Here is a 24,738-nt window from a genome sequence, read left to right on the forward strand (position 1 = left end):
CCATGGCGTCACAGCTCACAGCAACCTCAAACTCTTGGGCTTAAGTGATTCTCTTGCCTCAGCCTCCCAAGTAGCTGGGACTACAGGGGCCTGCCCCAACACCCAGCTATTTTTTGTTACAGTTGTCATTGTTGTTTAGCTGGCTCAGGTCGGGTTCGAACCTGCCACCCTTGGTGTATGTGGCTTGGCACTGAGCCTTGTTTTCTTTTTTCTTTTGAGACAGAGTCTCCTATATCTCCCTCAGTAGACTGCGGTGGCATCACAGCTCACAGGAACCTCAAACTCTTGGCCTTAAGCGATTCTCTTGCCTCAGCCTCGTGAGTAGCTGGGACTATAGGTGCCCGCCGCAATGCCAGGCTTTTTGTTGTAATTGTTGTAGTTGTCATTGTTTACCAGGCTCAGGGCAGGTTCCAACCCATCAGCCCCCATGTATGTGGCTGGTTCCCTAACCACTGTGCAAAGGATGCTGAGCCTAAAAAGACAACAAAAAAAATAAAAACAAACAAAAAAAACCCTTTTTTCCCCCACATCAGAACATGACAATCTTAAAAAAAAAAAAAAAGTTTACAAAATCTATGATAGCCGGCTCAGCACCTGTGGCTCAAGTGGCTAAGGTGCCAGCCACATACACCTAAGGTGGTGGGTTCGAATCAAGCCTGGGACTGCCAAAACAGCAATGGTGGCTGCAACCAAAAAATAGTCAGGCATTGTGGTAGGCGCCTGTTACTTGGGAGGCTGAGGCAGGAGACTTGCATGAGCCCAGGAGTTGGAGGTTGCTGTGAGCTGATGCCACAGCACTCTACCCAGGGGGACAGCTTGAGGCCCTGTCTCCCAAAAAAAAAAAAAAATCTATGATAGCTTTCATAGATTTAAAGCAATAATGAAAGATAGCCATTTTCATAAAAACATAAAATAAGCTTATCAAAAAACAAGCAAACTGAGGAAAACTCATACATTGACATTAAAAGTAGACCAAAAGCAAAGACACACCATGAATTGGATAAGAGTATTTAATTAATGTCACAGAGATTCAGTTAATTAAATTACAAAATATAGTCAATTTTCTTTTTTTTTTTTTTTTTTTTGAGATGGAGCCTCAAGCTATCCCCCTGGGTAGAGTGCCGTAGCACCATAGCTCACAGCAACCTCCAACTCCTGGGCTCAAGCGAGTCTCCTGCCTCAGCCTCCCAAGTAGCTGGGACCATAGGTGCCCACCACAACGCCTGGCTATTTTTTGGTTGCAGCCGTCATTGTTGTTTGGCGGGTCCAGGCTGGATTCGAACCAGCCACTTTAGGTATACGTGGCTGGTGCCTTAGCCACTTGAGCCACAGGCGCCAAGCCTACAGTCCAATTTTCTGGAAGTAAACTGATTTATCATGAAAGTTCATACAAAAAAGCAAAGTCTCTGTACTTTATATAATGGGGGGGAGTAAACCTCAAAAATAAAATAAGAGAACAGGTCTATCAGCCTGCCAAGTACTAAAACATACCATAAAGTCTCAGGAAATAAAAGCTGTTGTAAGTAGTAACCCATGAATAGACAGGAATTAATACATTTCTAACAATGGATGACAGGTGAAAAAGGTACAGGGATAAAGGAATTGGGGGGAAAAGAGGAAAGAAATAGGTAGGGCCAGAGTACATGCTGTTGTTAGAAGTCATCTATAAATGTGGACATCTTTGATTAAGCTCAAAAATAAAATCTGGGACCTAAGCAACCTTATTGCATTGATACAAAATAATAAAAAGTTAAGGGAAGAAAATCAACTTAGTATATCCCCCCAAACCCCAACAGATATGATGTTGAATATTCACACCTTTTCTAATCAGGAAATAAATTTAGATGAATTCAGGATAAAAATGTTAACACAAATCTACACGTGATAACAAAAAACTATGCATACCACATCAATATCAAAACACTGCTTTTGATACTGTACCATAATTATTTAAGATGCAGCCACCATTAGGGAAAAATATGGGGAATTAACTTCTCTGTACTTTCTGCAACTTCATGTGAATCTATAATGATGTCAAAATAAAAAGTTTTTTAAAAATTTGAGGGCAGCGTCTGTGGCTCAAAGGAATAGGGTGCTGGCCCCATATGCTGGAGGTGGCGGGTTCAAACCCAACCCCAGCCAAAAACTGGGAAAAAAAAAAAATTTCATTCAACTTATTTTACTCCATATTCTACTAACAGAAGAGTCAGGAAAAAAGAGTTGGGGCTAAGGGAGAATCTAATAAAACTAATCACAAAATGGCTACTAGCACAACTGAGCTATTAATAAAGATGTATGGGGGGGGAATAAACAAAAACCCCAATTGTAACCTTTAGTTACAATAAAGACTAAAGGTCAAAGACCAAATAATTTAATGAAGGAAGAAAATATTTTGAAGAAATTTTCTTGAGATTCCTGTTTCAAAACAATTTTTTTTTTGGAGACAGGGTCTCACTATGTCGCCTTTGGTAGAGGGCCGTGACATCACAGCTCACAGCAACTTCAAACTCTTAGGCTCAAACGATCCTCTTGCCTCAGCCTCCTGAACAGCTGGGACTATAGGTGCCCGCCACAATGCTCAGCTGTTTTTTTTTGGTTGTAGTTGCCTGGACTGGGTTTGAATCCACCAGCTCTAGTGTATATGGCTGGCGCCCTAGCCTCTGAGCTATAGGCACTCAGCTGTTTTGAGGCACTGAGCCTCAAAACAATTTTTTAAATGAACATTCTCATTTGGTAATGGACACAACTACATTTGTAATTTCTAGATGTCTGACCTTCTCATGCGCTGACAATGTTTATCGAGTTACAGATTTTTATTTTTTAACCAACAATGCAATTAATAACCAGAAAATAATTCTTCCCTAGTTGATTAGTACTCTTGATATATAATCTTATTCTTTAGTTTCAGTAATGTTTTAAAAGTAACAAAATACCACCAATCAGCAAATAAAAAATCAAACATTCTGAACACTTCTAACAAGATGTTTTTTGACAGTCTGACTCATCAAAATGGGATTTTAGGAAAACTCACCTATATGTGGTTGCTGAGCTGCTGCTAATGCATATTGCTGCTGTTGAGCTGCAGTTAACTGCTGAACTGTTAGTGCATTAGTCCTCTGAAAGAGCTATTAGGGAAAATATTTAATACAAAGATTATTGTCAAAACATTTCATTTCTAACTAGAAAGTTTTCAATAAGTTAAATACTTATTTGTATCACATTCTTATCTACCAGGACATTTCAATCAATAAAATATTAAGTGTTCAAGAACCCGTATCTTTCATGTCCAATGTCTCATAGCACTTCAAGCTACACCAGTATATATTTAACAGGAGCTACTTAAAGAAAAGATTTATGTTTTACCTGCTGCTGAGAACTGTAGTCGAAAAGGCCTACAGTAGCTCCTGAAGAGTCCATTGGTACCTGATTACCAGGATAGTCAAACTGTAAGGAATCCAGACCAACTTGTTCCATGGCATCCAGATTCTGAGTTTCAGGATTTGAAAATTCTTCAACAAGTGGTTTATTAGTTGTAGGATTAGGAAGAGGCCCCAATCCTTCTGAGGGATTAGTACTGGGGCCCAGGCGCTCAACTACTTCAGTTGGAGAGGCTTGACGACTTCCAGGAGTACGACTACAATAAACAAAATAGAAAAGATTATATATAAAAGTAATGAGTCATAAGGTAAAATGGGAAAGTAGAAAAAAAGAAAACAAATGGAGATTAAAACAGACAGTAAATAAGGCATTTTGGGTAACTATGCCACTTCATCACATTCTTTTTCTATTTAATATAACTTTCATCTTAAGAACTATCATGGCTTGAAAATGTTTTAAAAATATTACCAATGATTGCATTCTTCAATTTGAATAAAAATTGGCCACTATCATAACCTAGGCTTATATTACCTAAAGCCTGTCTCAAACCATAGACAAAATTAATAATAAGTAGGAAAAGCAGGCTATTAAGTAGTATATAGTGATTCAAAGCTCAAACCCAAAACTCAACCCATCATACTGCTGTCCTGCTCACCAGCACACACAATTTTGCCATAGTATCTTCTTTAATAATATTTAAGGAAAAACTCAGTGATACAAGAACATCAGGGTCTTCATGACTTAAGGGTGGGACGTAACAAAAAAGGGCACTGAACTAAAAAGGCAGACTCCTGACTCTTGTCTTCTAAATGTTATTTCAAGCAAATCGCTTAATTCCACTATCCTTACTGAAGAGACTGAAAAAATGACCTTCTGGTTCCAACTAATAAGAACAAAAAAACTATCTGTGAGGCTCGGCACCTATAGCTCAACGGGCTAAGGCGCCAGCCACGTACACCTAAGGTGGCGGGTTCGAATCCCCAGCCCGGACCCGCCAAACAACAATGACGGCTGCAACCAAAAAATAGCCGGGCGTTGTGGCGGGCGCCTGTGGTCCCAGCTACTTGGGAGGCAGAGGCAGGAGACTCGCTTGAGCCCAGGAGTTGGAGGTTGCTGTGAGCTGTAATGCCACAGCACTCTACCCAGGGGGACAGCTTGAGGCTCTGTCTCAAAAAAAAAAAAAAAAACAAACTATCTGTGAAATCCCTCTATGACAGCTCTCCAAAGACCATCTTCATACACAACTGTTTCAGTTTAAACTATCAGAAAGATAATACATAACATATTTATCAAAAAGTAAATATACCCAGCGTGAAAGGCATATTCCGGATGTAAAATAATGTTCTATACTATGTGGCCTTTTTAATTTTTAGAAGAAACTGATTAGCATAGGACTGAATTTTAAGCATTGGCTTTTCTTTTTATTATTATCATCATGGTCTAAACTTCTTTTTTTTTTTTTTTGAGACAGAGCCTCAAGTCTCCTGCCTCCACCTCCCAAGTAGCTGGGACCACAGGCACCCACCACAACGCCCGGCTATTTTTTGGTTGCAGCCATTATTGTCTGGCAGGTCCGGGCTGGATTCGAACCCGCCACCTTCAGTGTATGTGGCTGGCGCCTTAGCCACTTGAGCCACAGGCGCCGAGCCATGGTCTAAACTTTTTAAACTAGCTTCTAGACTTACAATCAATCCATAGTTGTACTCTTTTATTCCACATAAATATTTTATACAAGTTCCTTTCCCTTAAAAGAACTTGTTTATTGTTCAGAGTTACCATGCATACTTAGGTAACTACCTGTTTCACCTGACTTTTTTTTTTTTTTTTTTAAGACAGAGCCTCAAGCTTTCCCCCTAGGTAGAGTGCTGTAGCATCACAGCTCACAGCACGCTCCAACTCCTGGGCTCAAGCGACTCTACTGCCTCAGCCTCCCAAGTAGCTGGGACCATAGGCGCCCGCTACAACGCCCGGCTATTTTTTGGTTGCAGCCGTCATTGTTGTTTGGCAGGCCCGGGCTGAATTTAAACCCGCCACCTTAGGTGTATGTGGCTGGCGCCTTAGCAGCTTGAGCCACAGGCGCCGAGCCTCACCTGACTTTTAGCAGTAGTTACATCTAATTCTGCCCCCAACTCCAAGTGCTCCACATTGGAAAAATTTATAAACCAAATCCTTGATTTTTTTTAAATTCTTTTTTTTTTTAATTGCAATTTTTGGCCATGGCCAGGTTTGAACCCGCCAGCTCTGGTATATGGGGGTGGGCACCCCACTCCTTTGAGCCACAGGCACCACCCAACCAAAACCTTGATTTTAATAACTGTTCTCCAGGCTGACGGATACAATGGATCATTCCTATAATCCTAGCATTCTGGAAGGCTGACGCAGGAGGGGTCCTTGAGCTTAGGAGTTCTAGACCAGCCTGAGCAAGAGTAAGATCACACCTCTACTAAAAATAGAAAAATTAGCTGGGCATTGTGGTGGGTGCCTATAATCCTACTATTTGGGAGGCAGAGATAGGACTGCTTGAACCCAGGAGTATAAGGTTGATGTTAGCTAGGCTAATGACACTGTAGCCTGGGCAGTACAGTAAGACTGTCTCAAATGGGGAACAGGGGAGATTGTTCTATAAATATTTAGTTACCTTACATTTAAAAAACAAAACTCAACCTATATCCTTATGATATGAGAAGATTTCAAAGTCCTTTTCCCTTTAGCCACACCTAATTTGCACACGAACATTCCAAAGGTTCATCTTTTTTTGAGACAGAGGCTCAAGTTGTCACCCTGGGTAAAGTGCTGTGGTGTCACAGCTCACAGCAACCTCCAACTCTTGGGCTTAAGCAATTCTCTTGCCTGAGCCTCCCAAGTAGCTGGGACTACAAGGACCCGCCACAATGCCCAGTTATTTTTTGGTTGCAGCTGTCATTGCTGTTTGGCGGGCTGGAGCCACAGGCCCTGAGCCCAAAGATTCATCTTTCATTCAGGACATATGGGAAGGAAAAATAAAACTTAAAATCAGCCAGTTTAAAAAAAAACTCCATAATTCTTTCATACATTTCAGTTCTATTCCCATAACGTAGATGTGGATCATATACCAGTTAATGTACATATTAATGATGTGCTAGCATAGTGACCATATGGCCACATCTATTTTGTTGAAAACATTTTTACACATTGTCAAGTAGTATAAATAATTAATTTTAAACACACATCTATAACTTAATGGAATAAAATCAGAGTACTGTTAAAGTCTTATTAATATCTTAAGGGGAGAAATACAACCTTACACAGAAAGTAACTCATATATAGCAAAAGGTAGAAAAAAATCATTACCCTATCAGTGGTGCTATTTTCTTGCTATAGTTAATGGTGTATTAACACTTCAATTATAAATGTACACTTGGAAGGGTTTATACTCAACTGAATGTTAAATGCATGTCATTGACTATAACTTAAGATTAGGAAGTAGCAGAAGAGCAAAATCAGGGGAAGGTTCTAAAACAAACTTAAGAACATTAAAATCTACTGTCCCAAAGAGGTTTACTGGTCTGGAATGCTTTTTTGCACTCAGAACAGATAGAAATGGCACTGTTTTTAAGAAGTATTGTTACTTTGCTTTTAATAATTAAAGACAATAAAGGTAAACGTATACCCCCACCATGTACCTATAATCTTTTATGTAAGATTCCATGGTTCACAAAACCTCAAAGAAACAGCTCATGTTCAAGGACAGGGTCCAAATCATCTCACTTTTAAAATAAAAAGTATAACAAACAGTACCAAAACAAACAAACAAACAAACACCTCCTTAATACATAGACACATACCAAAAACTGAAAGAAAATTCTTATTTAACTGCTATAAAAAGACAACTAGAAAACTACAGCTGAAAGAATTCTGTGTTTAAAGTACCTTTTTGAAGTTTCTAATCTGTTCCCTATTTCCTATAAGCAGGAACAATATTTATTAGGAGTTAGTATAAACTAACATAAGAAAAGTCTTGCACCTAAGCTAATTTTATCTACTTTCTAAAATTAACATTAAACAGAAGCTAAGGAATAAATGGAAGGATAGAAGAAGAAAACTCCACTGAGTGATGCTCAAAAGCAACCCCACAAGGGGGGAAAAACACAGATTAAACCTCCAATTCATTAAATTTGAGCAGATAGCAAAGTTTAAATTTAGACTACCACATTAGCAGGAAGGTAATAGCAGCTTCTCCTCTTACTCTTTCAACAGAATGTACTATTTTAGAAATGGTTTTGAAGATTTTCTTTTAAGGGCTCAATTACCAATTTTTCTTATAAAAAATTATTCATCTAGATTAACACAAGGCACAAAGGAAATAAACCTAAATTGGAAAAATGGCTAAATGAGTCACATCAACTAGTAGTAATAATCCCTACAGAGATATGCTTTTCTTCTTTAAAAAATTAAAATCTTACTTAAAATCTTTGCAATCGGCATCCATTCCATTTGGCAAACCTCTGCCATTTATTTTAGAATCATCATCATCTCCTTGTTTAAGATCTCTGTTTTGGTCCTCCTCAAACGGAGAAGCCTTGCCTTTTTGATCTCCTTTCTCAGGTCCATCTGTTTCAGCATCTCTAGTGCCCTGAGGAAAAAGAATCTGTTTGATTCTGAATAGCTAATAGAACACACAAAAAACATGGCACCTTAAGGTGACCTAAAACTACACTATGGTGCATGTAAACAATAAAAGCATTGATTCATTTTCATTTTGTAGTCAACTAACTTATCAAAGGACAAAATTTGAGTACAAACTAGTGATTTATAACAGAAGGGCTAAGGCAACCTTAACTATAGCGGTGCTGGAAAAGTAGTTAACACCACAAACTAGCAGATGAACATTCTATTAAATGCATACACAATTTTATTTAGTTATTTTCACATCGAGCACTACCAGGAATAAGTAATTTTAATTTTGCAAATTATTTTTAGAAATCAATATGGCTTGATTTTTTTTAACATGGTTCAGATCATAAATATTTCCAATAGTTTTAATTCTATGTATTTCAAGAAGTGGCCAAGTGAAGAAAACAAGAACATGAATAACTACAAAATTTCCCTTAGCTCTCGGAAGGAGTGAGGAGTGATAATCTGACTTCAAAATAAAATATAAACAAATAATTATCAAAGAAATATTAAATATTTCTTTGTTCAAAATACTTACAAAAGTTCCCTTCCTAAATCGAGAATCCAATTTATCAGCAGGAGAAGAACTTAATACATATTCTACCATGCTCACGCCAAGGCCTCCACTTTCTGATCGCGGAGACAGTATTGCATTTACTTCACTGTTGCCATGAAAACCCTGTCCAGATCTTCTCTGTACCATAATAGGCTGGGACATTGAATGGTCTGTTTGGAAAAAAAGAATATAATTATAAACATGTATATTTTATTAAACAAAATGTAGTTATAAAAACTAGTATGTAAAGTAAAAAAAAAATCAATACATTGTTTTAGTTTAACATTATTACTAACAATTTATGGAAAGCTCTTCCTGTTGAGACTCATTGGCTGGACACGTTTCTTAAATTACAACACAGAAGGAAAAGCTATTTGGTAATAAATAGATAAAAACCTGTGTAAAGAGCTGTCAAACTAAAAAACTAAAAAGGTCAATGAAGACAGAAATGTTAACCTGAAGGCTCAGTTGCTTCTAAGAATCATATTAAAGTTAACTGTCCTTTGGTGATTCACATAGTGCATTTATAACAAGAACCTTCTGGGATAATACCCTGAAGAATAGGGTGGTGCCTGTGGCTCAAAAGGGTAGGGCCCCAGTCCCATATGCTGGAGGTGGCGGGTTCAAACCCAGCCCCAGCCAATAAAAACAATGTCTTCCAGGCTCAGCACCTGTAGCTCAGTGAGTAGGACGCCAGCCACGTACACTGAAGCTGGCAGGTTGAAGCTTGGCCTGGGCCTGTTAAACAATGACTGCAAAAAAAAAAATAAAATAAAATAGCAGGCGTTGTGTCGGTGCCTGTAGTCCCAGCTACTTGGGAGGCTGAGGCAAGAGAATCCCTTAAGCCCAAGAGTTGGAAGTTGCTGTGAGCTGTGATACCACAGCACTCCATCTACCCAGGGTGACAGCATGAGACTCTGTCTCGAAAAGAAAAAAGGAAAAAAAACACCAAAAAAAAAAAAAATAATGCCTTCCAAATTGACAGAAGCACTTCTCAAGCTCACAATTACGGGCTAGACAGATTAGAACATATTGTTTTAATGCTATATACACAAATGAGTGAGTTTGGAAAAACCAGTAATACAACAGAATTTAGGTCTGTCTATCTCTAAACTAACTAGGCTGAACTACAGAGGCATTCAGTCACCATTAACTATAATAATTTTGAAATGATTGCTACTTTTGTTAGGTCAAACTACACTTTCATATCATTATATCCTTTCATTCAATCATTAACTCATACATCTACAAGTTCAAATATTGATTTATTCTCTCTTGTATGCTAGGCATTGAGCTATGCACAGGGAGTCCAAGTACAAAAAAGTCTTTGCCCTCGAAAAGACTATGAGCTTAATCAAAATAGAATAAAACTGCTTCAACAAAAATAATCTGAGATACTACAGTAACAGAAAGATGAGGGCATCCATCCATCCCAGTCTTAAAGAGTTAGTACCAAAGAAAAGATATTTAAGCTAAATTTCAAGGGTGAAAAGTTAAAGTAAGCAAGTGGGGATGGGGGAAGGGGAAGCACTTCAGTTGGGATAAACCAGCATGTTAAAACGCCTAGAAGTGCCGGGAGAAAAGAATGAAACAATCACAAGTACTGCAGTTTCAACTACGGAGGGGTATGATATATAATTAAGTCTCCCGCAGTTATGGAAAGAGAGTCTTTCTTAGAATGATATTTCTTCAGAACAAGGAATGTTTTATTCCTATTTGTATGTGCTTGGCATTTAATACATGTTTGTTAGGTAAACAAAAGGAATTCCATTTATTTCTAATTTTCTTGTGTTTTCTAGCAAAAGACCAATACTTGTCCTTCAAAATTTTATCTGTACAGCTGTAAGTCAGGAGAGGGAGTGGTGTAAAGAATTAACTGAAATTATAAATCTGATCTTTCCCCAACCATCCATCTTAAAAATAATCTCCCATTACCATTCTGTGTTCAAGATGCTTTGCTTTTGCATACCTTAAAAAACATTCAGTTCTGGTAAATAATAATTCAACTTTCAAAACATATCCATCAATCAAGTTATTAAGCACTTGTGCTCTTGGCAAAAAAAATATCATTTCAGGGCTATACTATATCCCACTCTAAATTACTATTTTAAATTAGAAGTCTAATATTGGTTAATTCTAATCCAGAAAAAAACAATTCCTTGAGAACAAGGATAACATTCATGGTTGTATTCTCCAAGATGGCGTAATACCTACTAGGTGAACTCAAAGAATATTTCCAACACTTTAAGAAAAATTTTAGTCTAATCTAAATTACTAAAGTTTTCAACCTATCTTGATTATTAAAAAAAAAAAGGAAGCAATAATATTTTTTGTGACTTTCTAATCTTTTCAATTTTAGTTTTTTGGCAGTTATTTTAGTTTAATAATAAATTTTAAAAATCAACTCAAACTTAGAATTTTTAATGTTTTTTTAATAATTTGGAGAAGAATGAAACATCTGGTAACTTATACTCAAAACTTAATGCTAATTTGGTAATTATCATCCAGAAATTTGTTTTCACATTACGTTAGTCAGTGGGGATAGCTTAAGCAAGATGCATTAAAACTGGTAACAGGCTCGGCGCCTGTGGCTCAAGTGGCTAAGGCGCCAGCCACATACACCTAAGGTGGCGGGTTCGAATCCCCAGCCCGGGCCCACCAAACAACAATGATGGTTGCAACCAAAAAATGGCCAGGCGTTGTGGCGGGCGCCTGTAGTCCCAGCTACTTGGGAGGCTGAGACAGGAGACTCGCTTGAGCCCAGGAGTTGGAGGTTGCTGTGAGCGTGATGCCATGGCCCTCTACCCAGGGGGATAGCTTGAGGCTCCGTCTCAAAAACAAAAAAAAAAACCTGATAACAAAAAGAGAGAATTGGGCAGCGCCTGTGGCTCAGTAACTAGGGTGCCAGCCCTATACCGAGGGTGGTGGGTTTGAACCTGACCCTGGCCAAATTGCAACAACAACAAAATAGCCAGGCATTGTGGCAGGCACCTATAGTCCCAGCTACTCGGGAAGCTGAGGCAAGAGAATCACCTAAGCCCAAGAGCTGGAGGTTGCTGTGAGCTGTGATGCCATAGCACACTCTACTGAGGGTGACAAAGTAAGACTTTTTTTCAAAAAAAAAAAAAAAGGGAGGAGGAGAGAGAGAGAGAGAAAATTAAGGCTGGGTGCAGTGGCTCACGCCTGTAATCCCACCACTTTGGGAGGTGGAGGAGGGTGGACCATCTGAGCTCATGAATTCAAGACCAGCCTGAGCTATAGCAAGACCCCATCTCTAAAAATAGCCAGGCATTGTGGTGAGGGCCTGGTAGTCCTTACTACTTGGGAGGCTGAGACAAGAGAATCAGTTGAGCCCAAGAGTTAGAGATTGTTGTGAGCTATGACACGGTGTCACTCTACTGGGCGTGACAAAGTGAGACTCTAAAAAGACAAAACAAAAAAAAAATTGTAAAATATGTTAATATTCTTATTTATATATCTCTAAGATTTTTATGAATCATAATCATTTAAAAATATCGGTAAAATAAGCTATTTTAAGAACATAACTATGTTCTTTAATTTCCCAATAAACATAGTCATTCCTGCAAGTTGTACTCCTTATATACCAGTTCATTTTCCCATAAAAGGTTCTCAGACCAAAGTCTCTCCCTACTTACAGAAATCAAAAACATTTAAAGACCAGCTTTCTTTCTGGAAGTTCTATATTATCAAGGTAGTTTATTTCCTTTCTGAGCACAACAAATGTAAAGTTGCAATTAGATAAATCAATCACTGTTATCTAATATAATTGAAAATCCCCACAGTTAATCTATACTCTAAACGGAATCCAGAATCTTATAATCAAATTAAAAAACAAAAACTGAAAAAATTCTTATTATAATGTTATTGCAACAAACGCTTCTAAAATTAAGTTTACTAATCAAGTAGATGTTTTATCAGACAAGGGTTAGCTGCCCTAAGAAAATGTGCATTATAAAAATTTCTGAAATATTCAAAGATATCACAAATTTTCTCCCAAAATTCTGAGAAGAGAGTTTAAAAAAAAAAAATTGCAGGTTCAGTGCCTATAGCTTAGTGGCTAGGACGTCAGCCACACCGGAGCTGATGGGTTTGAACCCAGTCCAAACCTGCCAAACAATGACAACTACAACCAAAAAATAGCCGGGCATGGCAGCAGGCGCCTGTAGTCCCAGCTACATGGGGGCTGAGGCAAGAGAATCACTTAAGCTCAAGAGTTTGAGGTTGCTGTGAGCTGAGAAGCCAGGGCCCTCTACCATGGGCAACATGAGACTCTGTCTCCAAAAAAAAAAAAAATGCGTATATTCATAATTTTCACACATACACCAGTAACTTACGAGAAGTTCCCCATGCAGTCTCTCTCCATTCATCATCCCCAAGAAATATGCTTTTTTGTCCATCTTTTGTTGAATCATCAGGTTCCCAAAACTTTTTGGTAGGCAAAAGCTATTTGGGTGGAGGAAAATAAAAATAAAAAAATAAATAAATCACAGTTAAATTTTATTCTAACTACCAAGTATTAATACACAGGAGATAGCAAATATGTGACTGTTTTTGTAGCTAACGAAAATACAGAGTGGCCTATTTCTAAATTGTCTCATTAATAGTAAAATAATTTCTCATTTATCTTTACGTAGTGGCTCTAATCATTCTAGATCTAAACATTAATCAAAGTCCACTTCTGACTTTTGTACTTTTTTCCAATCATTATGTTCTCTTTATATACAAATTTATTCAAATGGCTTATTAAACGTCTTACTAAAAATATATATGTCATAAATGTATCCACACAAATGGTTAACATTTTTCTTCACTTCCAAGTTCTGTACTTAGACCACCTCTTATCCTATAGCTTTCAAAATAGAAAATATTTCTTCATTCTAATTCAGTTATTCAATGGAAGTGAACTTCACAACTCTTACTAGCTCTTGAATACTATCAATCTATAAATCCCCAATCAGGAAACCATGGATAGTAGAAAACACACATAGAAAAAAGACCCACAAATACTTCTGAGTTACCAATCTCAAGGTGCTGTGCTCTATTCTATCTTGTGACACATACAGCACATAAAAATATATTGATACAACCATATACTGAGTACTCAAAATGTACATTTGGGCTATTTCTAAGAATTCTTTAATAATTCATCCAGGTCTCTTCTTTCTACCACCCCTGTCACCCAGAGGATGTAAACTTGGAATATATTTGTTTAAAAGAAATAGATTGTTGTTAACATTTTTAAGAAGCACTCATAAGATATTCATCACTCTCAGCCCCTAATTAGGCATCCAGTCTTTCAGTATTCACAATCAAACCTAGTTATATTTCTATTATACACTTGTCACACTAAATTACCTGTATTTGCCTCTTTAAGGGCACAGTGACTTCATCTTTAGTAACCCCTAAATTACTAAATTAGAGATGAGATTTTGTGTATAAGGAATAAGACTGTATGTAAGACAGAGAAAAGCATGAACAAAGGTAAAAAATCTGAGAAAATGTACAGTGTACAGAACAGGGTATAACATGAAGGAACAGATGTAGGGAGGCTAAAAATTGATACTGGTAGTTCAACCAGGTCAGATTATAAGGTCCCTTTTTAAAGACACACTAAGGAAGTTGGATATAATATTGAAAGCAATGGGGAATGAAGAGAAGCCAAAGAGTGCCCTTGTGTTTTAGAAAACAACTCAAGTTGTAAACTGTAAAAATAATAAATAGGAGGGGCTCGGAGGCCAGGTTAGCAGAAATACAACAAGAAAGCCAGGACAGCAAGAACTGAAAGAGGGTAATGGGTGAAAAAACTGGGAAGTTAAAATAGGTTTCAGAGACTTTTGGAGAGTCAACAGAATATGATACAAATGGTGGACAAGGTGGAGGAAAAGGATAAAACTTTAGAAATTTGGACAACAAGATAAACAGTAGTGCTATCAGCCAAAATGGGAAACCAAAACCCAAAAGCAGTAGCTTTGAAGGAAGGAGGGAAAATTCAATGTGGGCATACTCCTAATTTAAATCTTTTGCTAAACAAAATATTCCTAATTTTAAAAGAAACTATTCTTTAAATTTTTTTTTTTATGTTAGGATCTTCCTGGGCTGTAAATGATTTCTATTTATAAGTGTAGCCATTTTAAACAATAATCTGCTCTAATACAGATTTTGGTAAGTAAACTGCAGCCTCTATTCTTTCAATTTTTACAATCTCACCATAAAAAATCCATGCAAATACTCAGACAAAACAAAGCTAATACTGACATTCAAGCATCACATTTTATACGTTTAAATAACTGAAAGTTTAAACATAGTCAAAGGCAAGTTAATCCCTTAAAAATGAGTCATTTCAACCAGTTGAAAATAATTCCTGAAATAAAAAAATGCTTTTATCCCATACTTTCACAAAGAAAAATATCTCAGTATCGAAGGAAGAACAAATAAGGAATCTAAAATAAAGGTACAACAACAGAAGGATTAATCACAGACACAGAAGTCTCTTAACCAGACTAATCTTCTGAGCTAGAATGCTTTGAGACTATTTCCAAACTCTTCTGAGATACTATTCTTTTGAGTACCTTCATAGACAACTGCTTGAGAATGTTTTCCCCCTAAACTAGGGGGAAAAAAAAATCTGTCAACCACTTAGCAAGTGTGCCTACTTTGCTAAGCACTATAAGTATCTTTTGTTTGCAAACATGCATAGAAAAAATAATTTAGTAGTTAAAATTTAACACTTCTACCAAATGCCTTCACCAACATTCTAGAAACTGTCTTCTGTGACTGTTGACACACTGACTCAAATACTTTTAGATAAACTACTGGCTGGTGACCAAGAATAGGTTAAAATGGACTAAATACCCGGGAAGGCAACAATTCAAGATAGAATAGTTAAAGAAAAAAAGAAAAGGTTCAACATGCACTGATTGAAACAGCAATAAAAACAGAGACTTGCCCCTGGAGACTTTTTTACTATAGAAACAAGGAACTATATTATAGAAACCAAGGCAAAGAAATCTTAATATCTGTAAACTATATTATGCAAAACAACTTCATATTAGTTCCCCAAGTCACAAAAACTCTAAACCAAGATCAGGCAACTCAGTGTTTCTTGTCAACCTACTCTTCTACCTTTCCAACCTGGATATGACTGAGTGAATATGCAATGTCCTTTACTTCAAAAAGTATTTATGGCTTGCCCACTCCATCTCCAAAGAAATCCATCAGCACCCTAGCATATCACATCAAAAACAAATCAATCAATCAAAGTCCTGGCCCCAGCATTTATACAAGGTATACTACAGATTTTTTAATACAAATTATGTAAAATCTCCAAACCAACCAAATTATCATAATCCAAAGACTTTGAAAAAATTAAATGTCAATATTATGACATTTTAAATTGTTTATAACTTATCCAAACTGGACATTTCTGAGAAATGGAATGTTTTATTAGTAATTATGCCATGACAACAGATAAACATCTGGACTGTCTTGAATAAATCAGAATGCAAGGTCACTCTACTTATAATGGAAGGTCATAAAAGAAGGGAATAAATGCTAAAATCTAAGTTGTGTAGAAAACAAAAAATAAAAATTTCCTAGAACCCAAGAATGGCACTTTTCCAGGTTTTAATCTTTTCTCATTAATAAAAAAATTACAATTTTTTTATTTTTTCAACTCATACCACTTCCTCAAATCTTCTCTATTCCTAAAATCCCTTAGTATCAACAGCAAATAGTCACTTCCAAATGGGAAGCAGTACTGCAAATAGTCAAGACACTTAGTTCAAACTGCAGTTCCAGCACTATTACATGTCTTGGGCCAGTTTTTAATTAACCTTTCTGAGCTCCAGATTCCCCATCTGTAAAGGAATAATAATAAGGGTCCAGTCACAAAAATCATTATGATGCTAGAATAAAGTAAATACTGGTTGGCCAGCATCTGCTACATACCAGGCACATCAATATGAAGTACCATCACTACCAAAATATGAATCCTTTACTGTAAGACATGAATTTACACACTGGCTGACATTTAACCGGTTGAATATTTTAAAAGATCATTTTATTATTCACTACAAAGATTTTTGTCTAGAGCTATTTGTCTTTTTTTCCCTTGAGTCAGTTTAAGTATTATAGTGGAATGATAAAACCCATTATTTATAAAAAACAAAACAAAAACTTGCCTAATGTAATCACATTTTGCAAAAGGAAATAAAGACAGAAGTTAAACTGTCTAAAGTTCCATATACAACTGATACATAGTAGCAACAAGATCAGAACCCATGTAATTCTAAAGGCTTTCTCTTTACACTTGCCTATCACAGAAGAGAGTACTTTTCAATCTGTTTAATTTATCAATATTTCTAAAATTTTCCAGTATCTACTAATAGGTATAATAAAAAATAAAACAATTTAAGATATTTTAATGATATTCTTCCCATTAGGTAGTTTAAAACAGACTTGTTAATATAGGGATTATGAACACAAACTATGATGAGTTGTTTAAATACTATATGAAATGGCTGGTTTCCATTCCAGTTATCCCTAACAGCTCAGCTCAAAGAGCACTTGAGAGACAGATGTCATTCATACAAAAGGTTATTCTTATTACTATTTTTAAAAAGTCAGTCATAACTCTAGTGAGAGATGTGAGAGAAAAAAGAAGTCTCCCAACTCCTCTATCCAGTGTGTTTTCCACTTCACTACACTACATGAAATTGTAATTTAGAAATTTTCTGTAATTTTTCTTTTAAATATTATGTCAGAACACTGTTTATTATTCTACCCTATGAAAATACTTTCAAAATAAAACTCCGTAACTTAAATTCTGGGTTCCCCTAAAGAATTTCAGGAAGAATCTTGCGGTATTTAAAAATAAACAGGAACCCCAGTTACATAGGCCACAACAATCTAGAGAAGATATTAGAAACGTGCCTCTGCTTAAAACACTCTACAATGAAGATGAGTTTATCTCCTATGGATACATTTTGTTCTTTAAGCCACACGACATAGCGCACATCAGTAGGTCTTTTGACAAAAAACGAGCTTTTAGGAAAAACCAGTCAGGGTGAATTTATGAATAGATTAATACAAATCTGTTCTTATTTCTGGATGAACAAGCAGAAAAGACTGCCCATCTAATGATGACTCAGGAAAGCCATCATAATCTACAAAACACAGTACATTTGAAATTAGTCCTATATGTAAATGCAATGCTTTGTACACTAGAGATTTATAACACTTAAGACATAATAAGCAAAAACTTTAAAGAAAAAACAAGCATTTTTAGAAAACTCAAGATCCCAAAAACTCAAGCCTGTTTTAAATTTATTCCAATGAATGAATTCTGGGATAAAACAAAAATCAAAAAAACCTCACCTGTCAGGAAAGGAGGAGAAGACTGGTGAGAGAGAGACAGGCAAAGAAGGAAATCCCAGAAGGTTCCCTGCTGCCTGTGAGATGAGGAAAGATAGAAAGGCTTGTGGGAGAGAGAACCCAGACACAGAAATCTGAGTAGGTTTCTTAGCTATCTCTTAGAAGTAACATTATTAGTTGATAAACTGTTAAGAAAAACAGCTTATTTAAAAATATATTTTTACTGGGTGAAGGTCAAATACAATGACCCACTGCTATCCACCAGGTAGTCTAAATTTCTAGGCATTTTTACTCTGTATCTGACATGTCCATTAAGAAAGCCTGGATTAAAACTTATTTCATATTATTCAACCTAGCTCCTCTTTATCAAAACCTCAGATACCCTTCCTCCACCCCCAAATACCTAAACTCTTTTAACTACTGTTTCTGCTCCTGACATTTAACTGCAAAGATATCTCTGGATGTATCAAATAGTAGTTAGTAAGGGGGAAAAAGAGCCAATTTATAAACATATACAATAGACATCTAAGAAGTATATGGAGCCTAACTAGAATTAATGTTAAGGGCGTGACTTCAACTTGCTCTTAAAAAGAAAGTTCACAAACTAGAAAGCTGAAAACACTGTACAAATCTGCTTTTAAAATATGTTATTCTGCTTTCTAAAGACCAAAGAAAACAAGTGGACAGTGGCAGGGAAAGAATAAAAGCCCTTTTCAACTACCTTTTAATAATTCCCCCATAGCATAACAATGCCTAAGCAGCCACTGCACTGCAGAGAAGCTAGTTTTCCTTAACAAAAATATTACTTCCTCTCTCAAATTTCTTAGGGCCCAGAATTTTACCTTATGCACTGAACTAACAAATTTATTTTGGCAATACTTAAGCTTAAGCACCTTAACTCACCCTTAAATCAGTCCTCTGAAAATGACAAACTCTTTGGAAAACGCTGTTCTGAAGAAGGGGAGGGTTAGCTAGCTGCAGGGTGCCCTCTTGTGGCCCAAAGGAGTGACTGGACTCTTTTTCTGCATCTGAAGAGCACAGCATTGAATGGAGTGAGTCTCATGAAGGTTTCTAATCTACCAAAGTAAAATAATCTCCAGGAGCAAGCAGTTAATTACATGTCTTAGGTCGGTTCACTGTTATTTTCTATTATCAAAGTCTATGTTAGTAGTATAGAACATGACAAAATATAGATGTGACCACAAGAGTTTTCATAAAGTTCTCTAAATATTCATTAGCTGTATGGAAAACTAAGTATTTTTGATGTGTTAAAATATGTAATGGTGAGATTAATATTGGGTACCCTAAAGAAAATCACGAATTAACAAGAATGATAAAATCCATTCAAACATGTAAAGTACCTACTATGCTAGGCATTCAAAGCTAGCAATTTACAGGGGAGACAAATACAAAACAAACTGTAACCAGCAACATAATAAAAGTTTATCTATAAAGAACAGAAGTCAATAAAGTGATTATTCTACTGAAGATAGCAAAGGGACAACAGATATGTTTTTTCAGTAGAGTCTTGGAGAGAACTAGAAGTTTATTAACCAAACAGCTTTGAATGAGCAAGAAATTTTTTTTAGAGGGAGAATAGTGAACAATCAAGTGAGGCTAAAGCAAACACAACATACATATATAAAACAATGGAACAAGGGTAAAAGAAGTATTTTCTTCTGAGCAAAGCTATTTATAGTTCATTACCAAAATACAAGACATTACCTAACCAAGTCAAATCACCTAAACACAAATAACCACACTAAAAATTACTGCTAAAAGTTAAAATAAAAAAGCTAAAACTCAAACTGCAGAATTGTGTAATTTGAGATTTAAAAACCTTCCATTTAGTTTGAAGCATGTAATCAAAATTTTCAAGATTTATTTCTTAAAAAAGTTTCAATGTCCCAAAATAGGTATTTATAAAGATAGAAATTCTTAGTATTCAATACTTACCTCTCCCATTCCCCGAGATTCTAATGCAAGAGCTTGAAAATCATGATTCATTTCATCCACAGATCAAACCTGTTGAATAATGAAAAGAAAGTTAAAAGAAATGTCTAAACAGACTCCATCAACTATTTCCATCTTTTATTACTGTTATTACTAACTTTAGCATGACATGAAAGGGACAAAAACCAATTTCTCTATGAAGAGAGGTTTTCCCAAATAAAGTACACAATGGCAATGTACATTACAATGTACATTAAAATTTGTGGAAAAACATGAGATCAAGGGTGCTTAAGCAAAAGAACACATGGAAGTAAAGAATCAAGCTTAAGCACTAAAATAGTTCTATTGTTATAAAATAATTTTGCATTACTAATTCAGTTAAGAGTTTTCAAAATTACTCAGGCTTTTATTATCTGTGGGCCTCATACAATAATTATAAAAATTTGCTGCAGGCTTGGCGCCTGTAGCACAGTGGTTACTTTGCCAGCTGGCGAGTTAGAACCCAGCCTGGGCCAGCTAAACAATGACAAATTGCAACAAAAAAATAGCTGGCCGCTGTGGAGAGCTCCTGTAGTCCCAGCTACTCAGGAGGCTGAGGCAAGAGAATCGCTTAAGCCCAAGAGTTTGAGGTTACTGTGAGCTGAGACACCACAGCACTCTACCAAGGGTAACATAGTGAGACTCTGTATCAAAAAAACAAAATTGCTGTGAATATTTAAGTAGCAAAATATACGCCAATAAAATGGTGATCCAGTCCTATGTGAAAGCAACATTTAATTAACCTGCTTTGAGAGTGTAGTATAATATTCAGAGTATAATATTTAGTAATCTCAGCCACACTCAATGCTTTGAGGGCTATCTATATGTCTCAGCACCGCCCCATTTGTATCACAAAACAAATCTCTCTCCTCTTTAAAATTTCTTATCTCCTTTCATTCTCCCACATGCCACAGGAAATTCCAAATTTACTCATCTTTCTTCCTTACTTCTAACTTTGTATTATTTCCTTTTTACACCCATTACTCCCTTACCAAGTCCTACCAAATCCCTTAATCTATTTTCCAGCTGTCTATTCAGACAACCAATGCCTCTAACCTAAAGCACTACAATCCTCTTCCTGTCTCCTTATCCCACAATCTAATCTCCAAAGTATAATCAGTCATCTTTTGAACTGTACTCTGATCATGGAACTCCCATATTTTAATCCTTCCCTTAAAGATAAAGCTCAAATTCCTCAATGTGGCTTACAAAGGGACAGAATAATTTTCTCCTATGAGATAACAGCAGCAGCCACATGGTCTTGCTTTGAACAATGATTTCAGTAACCAAACACCTAAAGCTATGGCTACAGTGTAAAGCATACAAAAATCAACTATCAAAAAGCTCTACAGGCCTGGTACAGTAGCTCATACCTGTAATCCTGACACAATGAGAAAGACCAAAGCAAGAGGATCACTTGAAGCCAGGAGTTTGAGACCAGCCTGGGCCACATAACGAGACCCTATCTCTACAAAAAAAATTTTAAAAATAGCTATGCATGGTGGTGCATACTTGTAAGTCCCAGTTACTAGGGAGGCTGAGGCAGGAGAGGATCACTTGAACCCAAGTGTTCAATGGTGCAGTGAGCTATGCCACACCACTTAACTTCAGCCTTCAATAAGAGTGATACCCTACCTAACCCCACCCCCCCCCAAAAAAAAACAAAATCAAAAAAACACACTCTCCTTCAATCTTTTTATCAAAAGGTGCTGGGACAATGAGACATCCTTATAGAAAACAATGAACCTCACTCAACACATATCTTACACCACTTTATACCTTAAAAAATTTTTTTTGAGACAGAGTCTTACTATGTCACCCCTCGGTAGAGTGCCGTGACGTCACAGCTCACAACAACCTCAAACTCTTGGGCTTAAGCGATTCTCTTGCCTCAGCCTCCTAAGCAGCTGGGACTACAGGAACATGCCATAATGCCTGGCTGTTTTTTTGTTGTAGTTGCCATTGTTGTGTAGTTGGCCTAGGCCAGGTTCAAAACTACCAGCTCTAGTGTAGGTGACTGGCGCCCTAACCACTGAGCTACAAGGCACCAACCCCTTGATATAAAAATTAACTCAAAATGGGATCATATACCTAAATGTAAAGCCTAAAAGTATAAAACTTCAGAAAAGTTATAGAGGAGAAAAGCTATGTGATCTTGTGTTTGGCCAAGAGTTTTCAGATAAACATCGTAAGAAAAACTGATTGAATTAGATTTCACCAAAATTAGTTAACACGCTCTACAAAAGACACTATTAAGAAAATGAAAAGCCAAGCCACAGACTAGGAAAAAAATAGTTGCAAAGCACATATTCTACAAAGGACTTATATCCACAACACAGAAAAAAATCTTTTAAAAATACATAGGGAAAAACCCATAAGAGAAAATGTGCAAAAGAGCTTAACTGATATATCATGATATATCAAAGACGACAAACAAGAGGGCAAATAAGTTACCTTTTTCCTCTTAATTACTTGCTAGAAAAGCTGGATTTGGCTCAGCGCCTGTAGCTCTGCAGCTAGGGCACCAGCCACATACACTGGAGCTGGCGGGTTAGAACCCAGCCTGGGCCTGCCAAACAACAACTATACCAAAAAACAGCTGGGTGTTGTGGTGGGCACTTGTAGTCCCAGCTACTTGGGAGGCTGAGGCAAGAGACTCGCTTAAGCCCAAGAGTTTGAGGTTGCTATGAGCTGTGACGCAACGGCACTCTACCGAGGGCGACATGAAAATGTCTCAAAAAAAGAGAAGCTGGATTCATTAACAGTTACCACAAAATAAAAATTTCCTTCATCCTTCCATCAATCCAGTAAGGTTTTACAGGCCATCTTCAATGTGTAAAACTTTGTAGGCAAAAACAAGTTAAATGAGTCTTTTATGTTTCCTAGTAATGAATAAGGGAGTAACTCCTATCACACCAAATCCTCCTATAAGTAACTATAAAATCCAGACAAAATATAAAAATTACTTTAAAAAAAAAAAAAAAAAGAGCTGGCTAGGCCCAGTGGTTCACGCCTGTTATCCCAGCCCTCTGGGAAACTGAAGTGGGTGGACAGCTTAAGCTAATGAGTTCGAGACCAATCTGGTCAAAAGCGAAACCCCAGAATTAAAGGTTGCTGTAAGGTATGATGACATGGTTCTCTACCCAGGGCAAGAGAGTAAAACTCTGTCTCAAAGAACTGGCACAGACTAAGACAAGAGATGGGTAGTTTTTTGGGGTTTTTTTGTTTTTTTTTTGCCTGAAGACAGGCCTGGGTGTGGAGGTGGGGCCCTAAAATTCCTATAGAAAGTAATCTTAATGGCATGAAGAACCAAAGGACAATTTGGGGCACTTTGTGCATCAAATTAAAATCACCATTCTCCAAAAGACTGCAAGAGAACCTACACCTTTAGAAAGTATGGGAGAAACTCCTGACGACACTGGCCTGGGGAAGGATTTCATGAAGATGACCTGATTGGCAATTGCAGCAAGAACAAAAATAAATGGAACCTGATCAAGCTAAAAAAGTTTCTGTGCAGCTAAAGATGACAATTAAAGCAAATAGACAATCTTCAGAATGGGAGAAAATATTTGTATGTTATAAATCTGACAAAGGCTAACAACCACAATCTACAGAGAACTCAAAACTAATCAAAAGGGAAAGAGCAAACAATTCCACTTATTACTGGGCAAAAGACATGAATGGAACCTTCTCCCAAGATGAAAGAATGGCCAAAAAACACATGAAAAAAATGCTCATTTTCTCTCACCATCACAGAAATGCAAATCAAAACCATGATGAGGTATCACCTAACCCCAGTTAAGAATAGCCTATATCACAAAGTCTCAAAGCTGCAAATGCTGGTGTGGATGTGGAGAGAAAGAAATACTTATACACTGTTGGTGGGACTGCAAACTAATACAGTCTTTTTGGAAAGAAATGTGGAGAATCCTCAAAGAGCTGAAAGACCTTCCATTTGATCCTGCAATCCCAATACTAGATATCTATCTAGATGGAAAAAATAGTTTGGAATACAATCCATAATTATAAGACAAATGAGAAAATAGGGAAATGTGAACTAAAGGGGAAAAGTCAATTGATAAACTCCAAGATGATGGGGTTAGAATTAGTAGACAAGGATTTTAAAGCAAGTATCGCATATGCTGTCCTTATGTGCTCAAAACAAAAAAAAAAACATGTTCCAAAGGAATGAACAAATACAAAATAGTAGAAATAAAGAAAAAAAAAAACCTAATGGAAATTCATAATCTAAAAATTGTTTTTAAAACTACACTGGATGCGCTTAGCAGATCGCAAACAACAAAAGAAAAGATCAGTGAATTTGAAGACAGATCAATAGAGACTTTTAATATGAAGAACAAAAAGGAAAAAAAAGCGGGGAAAAAATGAACAGAGCCTAGGTAACTTATGGGATGTCTAAGTCAAGTAAAACGTAAAGAGGAATTTCTAAATTTAAAATGTTGTTTGGGAAGAACTGTGTAATTTGCAGGGTATATGTATAGACCTGTTGGTCTTTGGTATGTTTAAATAATAAAGATAAGGCTGGGAGCTTTACTAGAAAGAGAAGTATTATATATTATTTTGAAAGAAAACTCATTTGCACCAAAGAAACTTAGAAACTGGTAAGCTGACTGGTGACCATGGCAGGTAAAACCAGTCTTAAGAGCCACAGCAGGCTCGGCGCCTATAGCTCAACCGGCTAAGGCGCCAGCCACGTACACCTGAGGTGGCGGGTTCGAATCCCCAGCCCGGACCCGCCAAACAAC

At 36.8% G+C, this 24,738-nt stretch overlaps 1 protein-coding gene across 9 annotated transcripts in view; it reads right to left on the minus strand.

Moving 5' to 3' along the window:
* Positions 1-24,738, minus strand: part of PUM2 (pumilio RNA binding family member 2) — a 97,937-nt gene that overhangs the window by 54,182 nt on the left and 19,017 nt on the right. For 7 of the 9 annotated variants that reach the window (XM_023511828.1, XM_023511834.1, XM_023511833.1 and 4 more), the window contains exons 2-7: positions 19,937-20,005; positions 12,943-13,051; positions 8,570-8,757; positions 7,821-7,990; positions 3,364-3,634; positions 3,032-3,125 (exon numbers count right to left, since the gene is read on the minus strand). In XM_023511828.1, coding sequence (XP_023367596.1) covers positions 3,032-3,125; positions 3,364-3,634; positions 7,821-7,990; positions 8,570-8,757; positions 12,943-13,051; positions 19,937-19,987 — 883 coding nt within the window. In that variant the 5' untranslated portion in view covers positions 19,988-20,005. Of the gene's footprint in view, positions 1-3,031; positions 3,126-3,363; positions 3,635-7,820; positions 7,991-8,569; positions 8,758-12,942; positions 13,052-18,883; positions 19,009-19,936; positions 20,118-24,738 lie in introns of those variants that run through there. The other 2 variants (XM_023511832.1, XM_023511835.1) reach the window with 2 other exon arrangements.

Source organism: Otolemur garnettii, unplaced genomic scaffold (assembly GCF_000181295.1).
Source record: "Otolemur garnettii isolate 467f Iridium unplaced genomic scaffold, OtoGar3 scaffold00022, whole genome shotgun sequence".
Taxonomy (NCBI): Eukaryota; Metazoa; Chordata; class Mammalia; order Primates; family Galagidae; genus Otolemur; species Otolemur garnettii.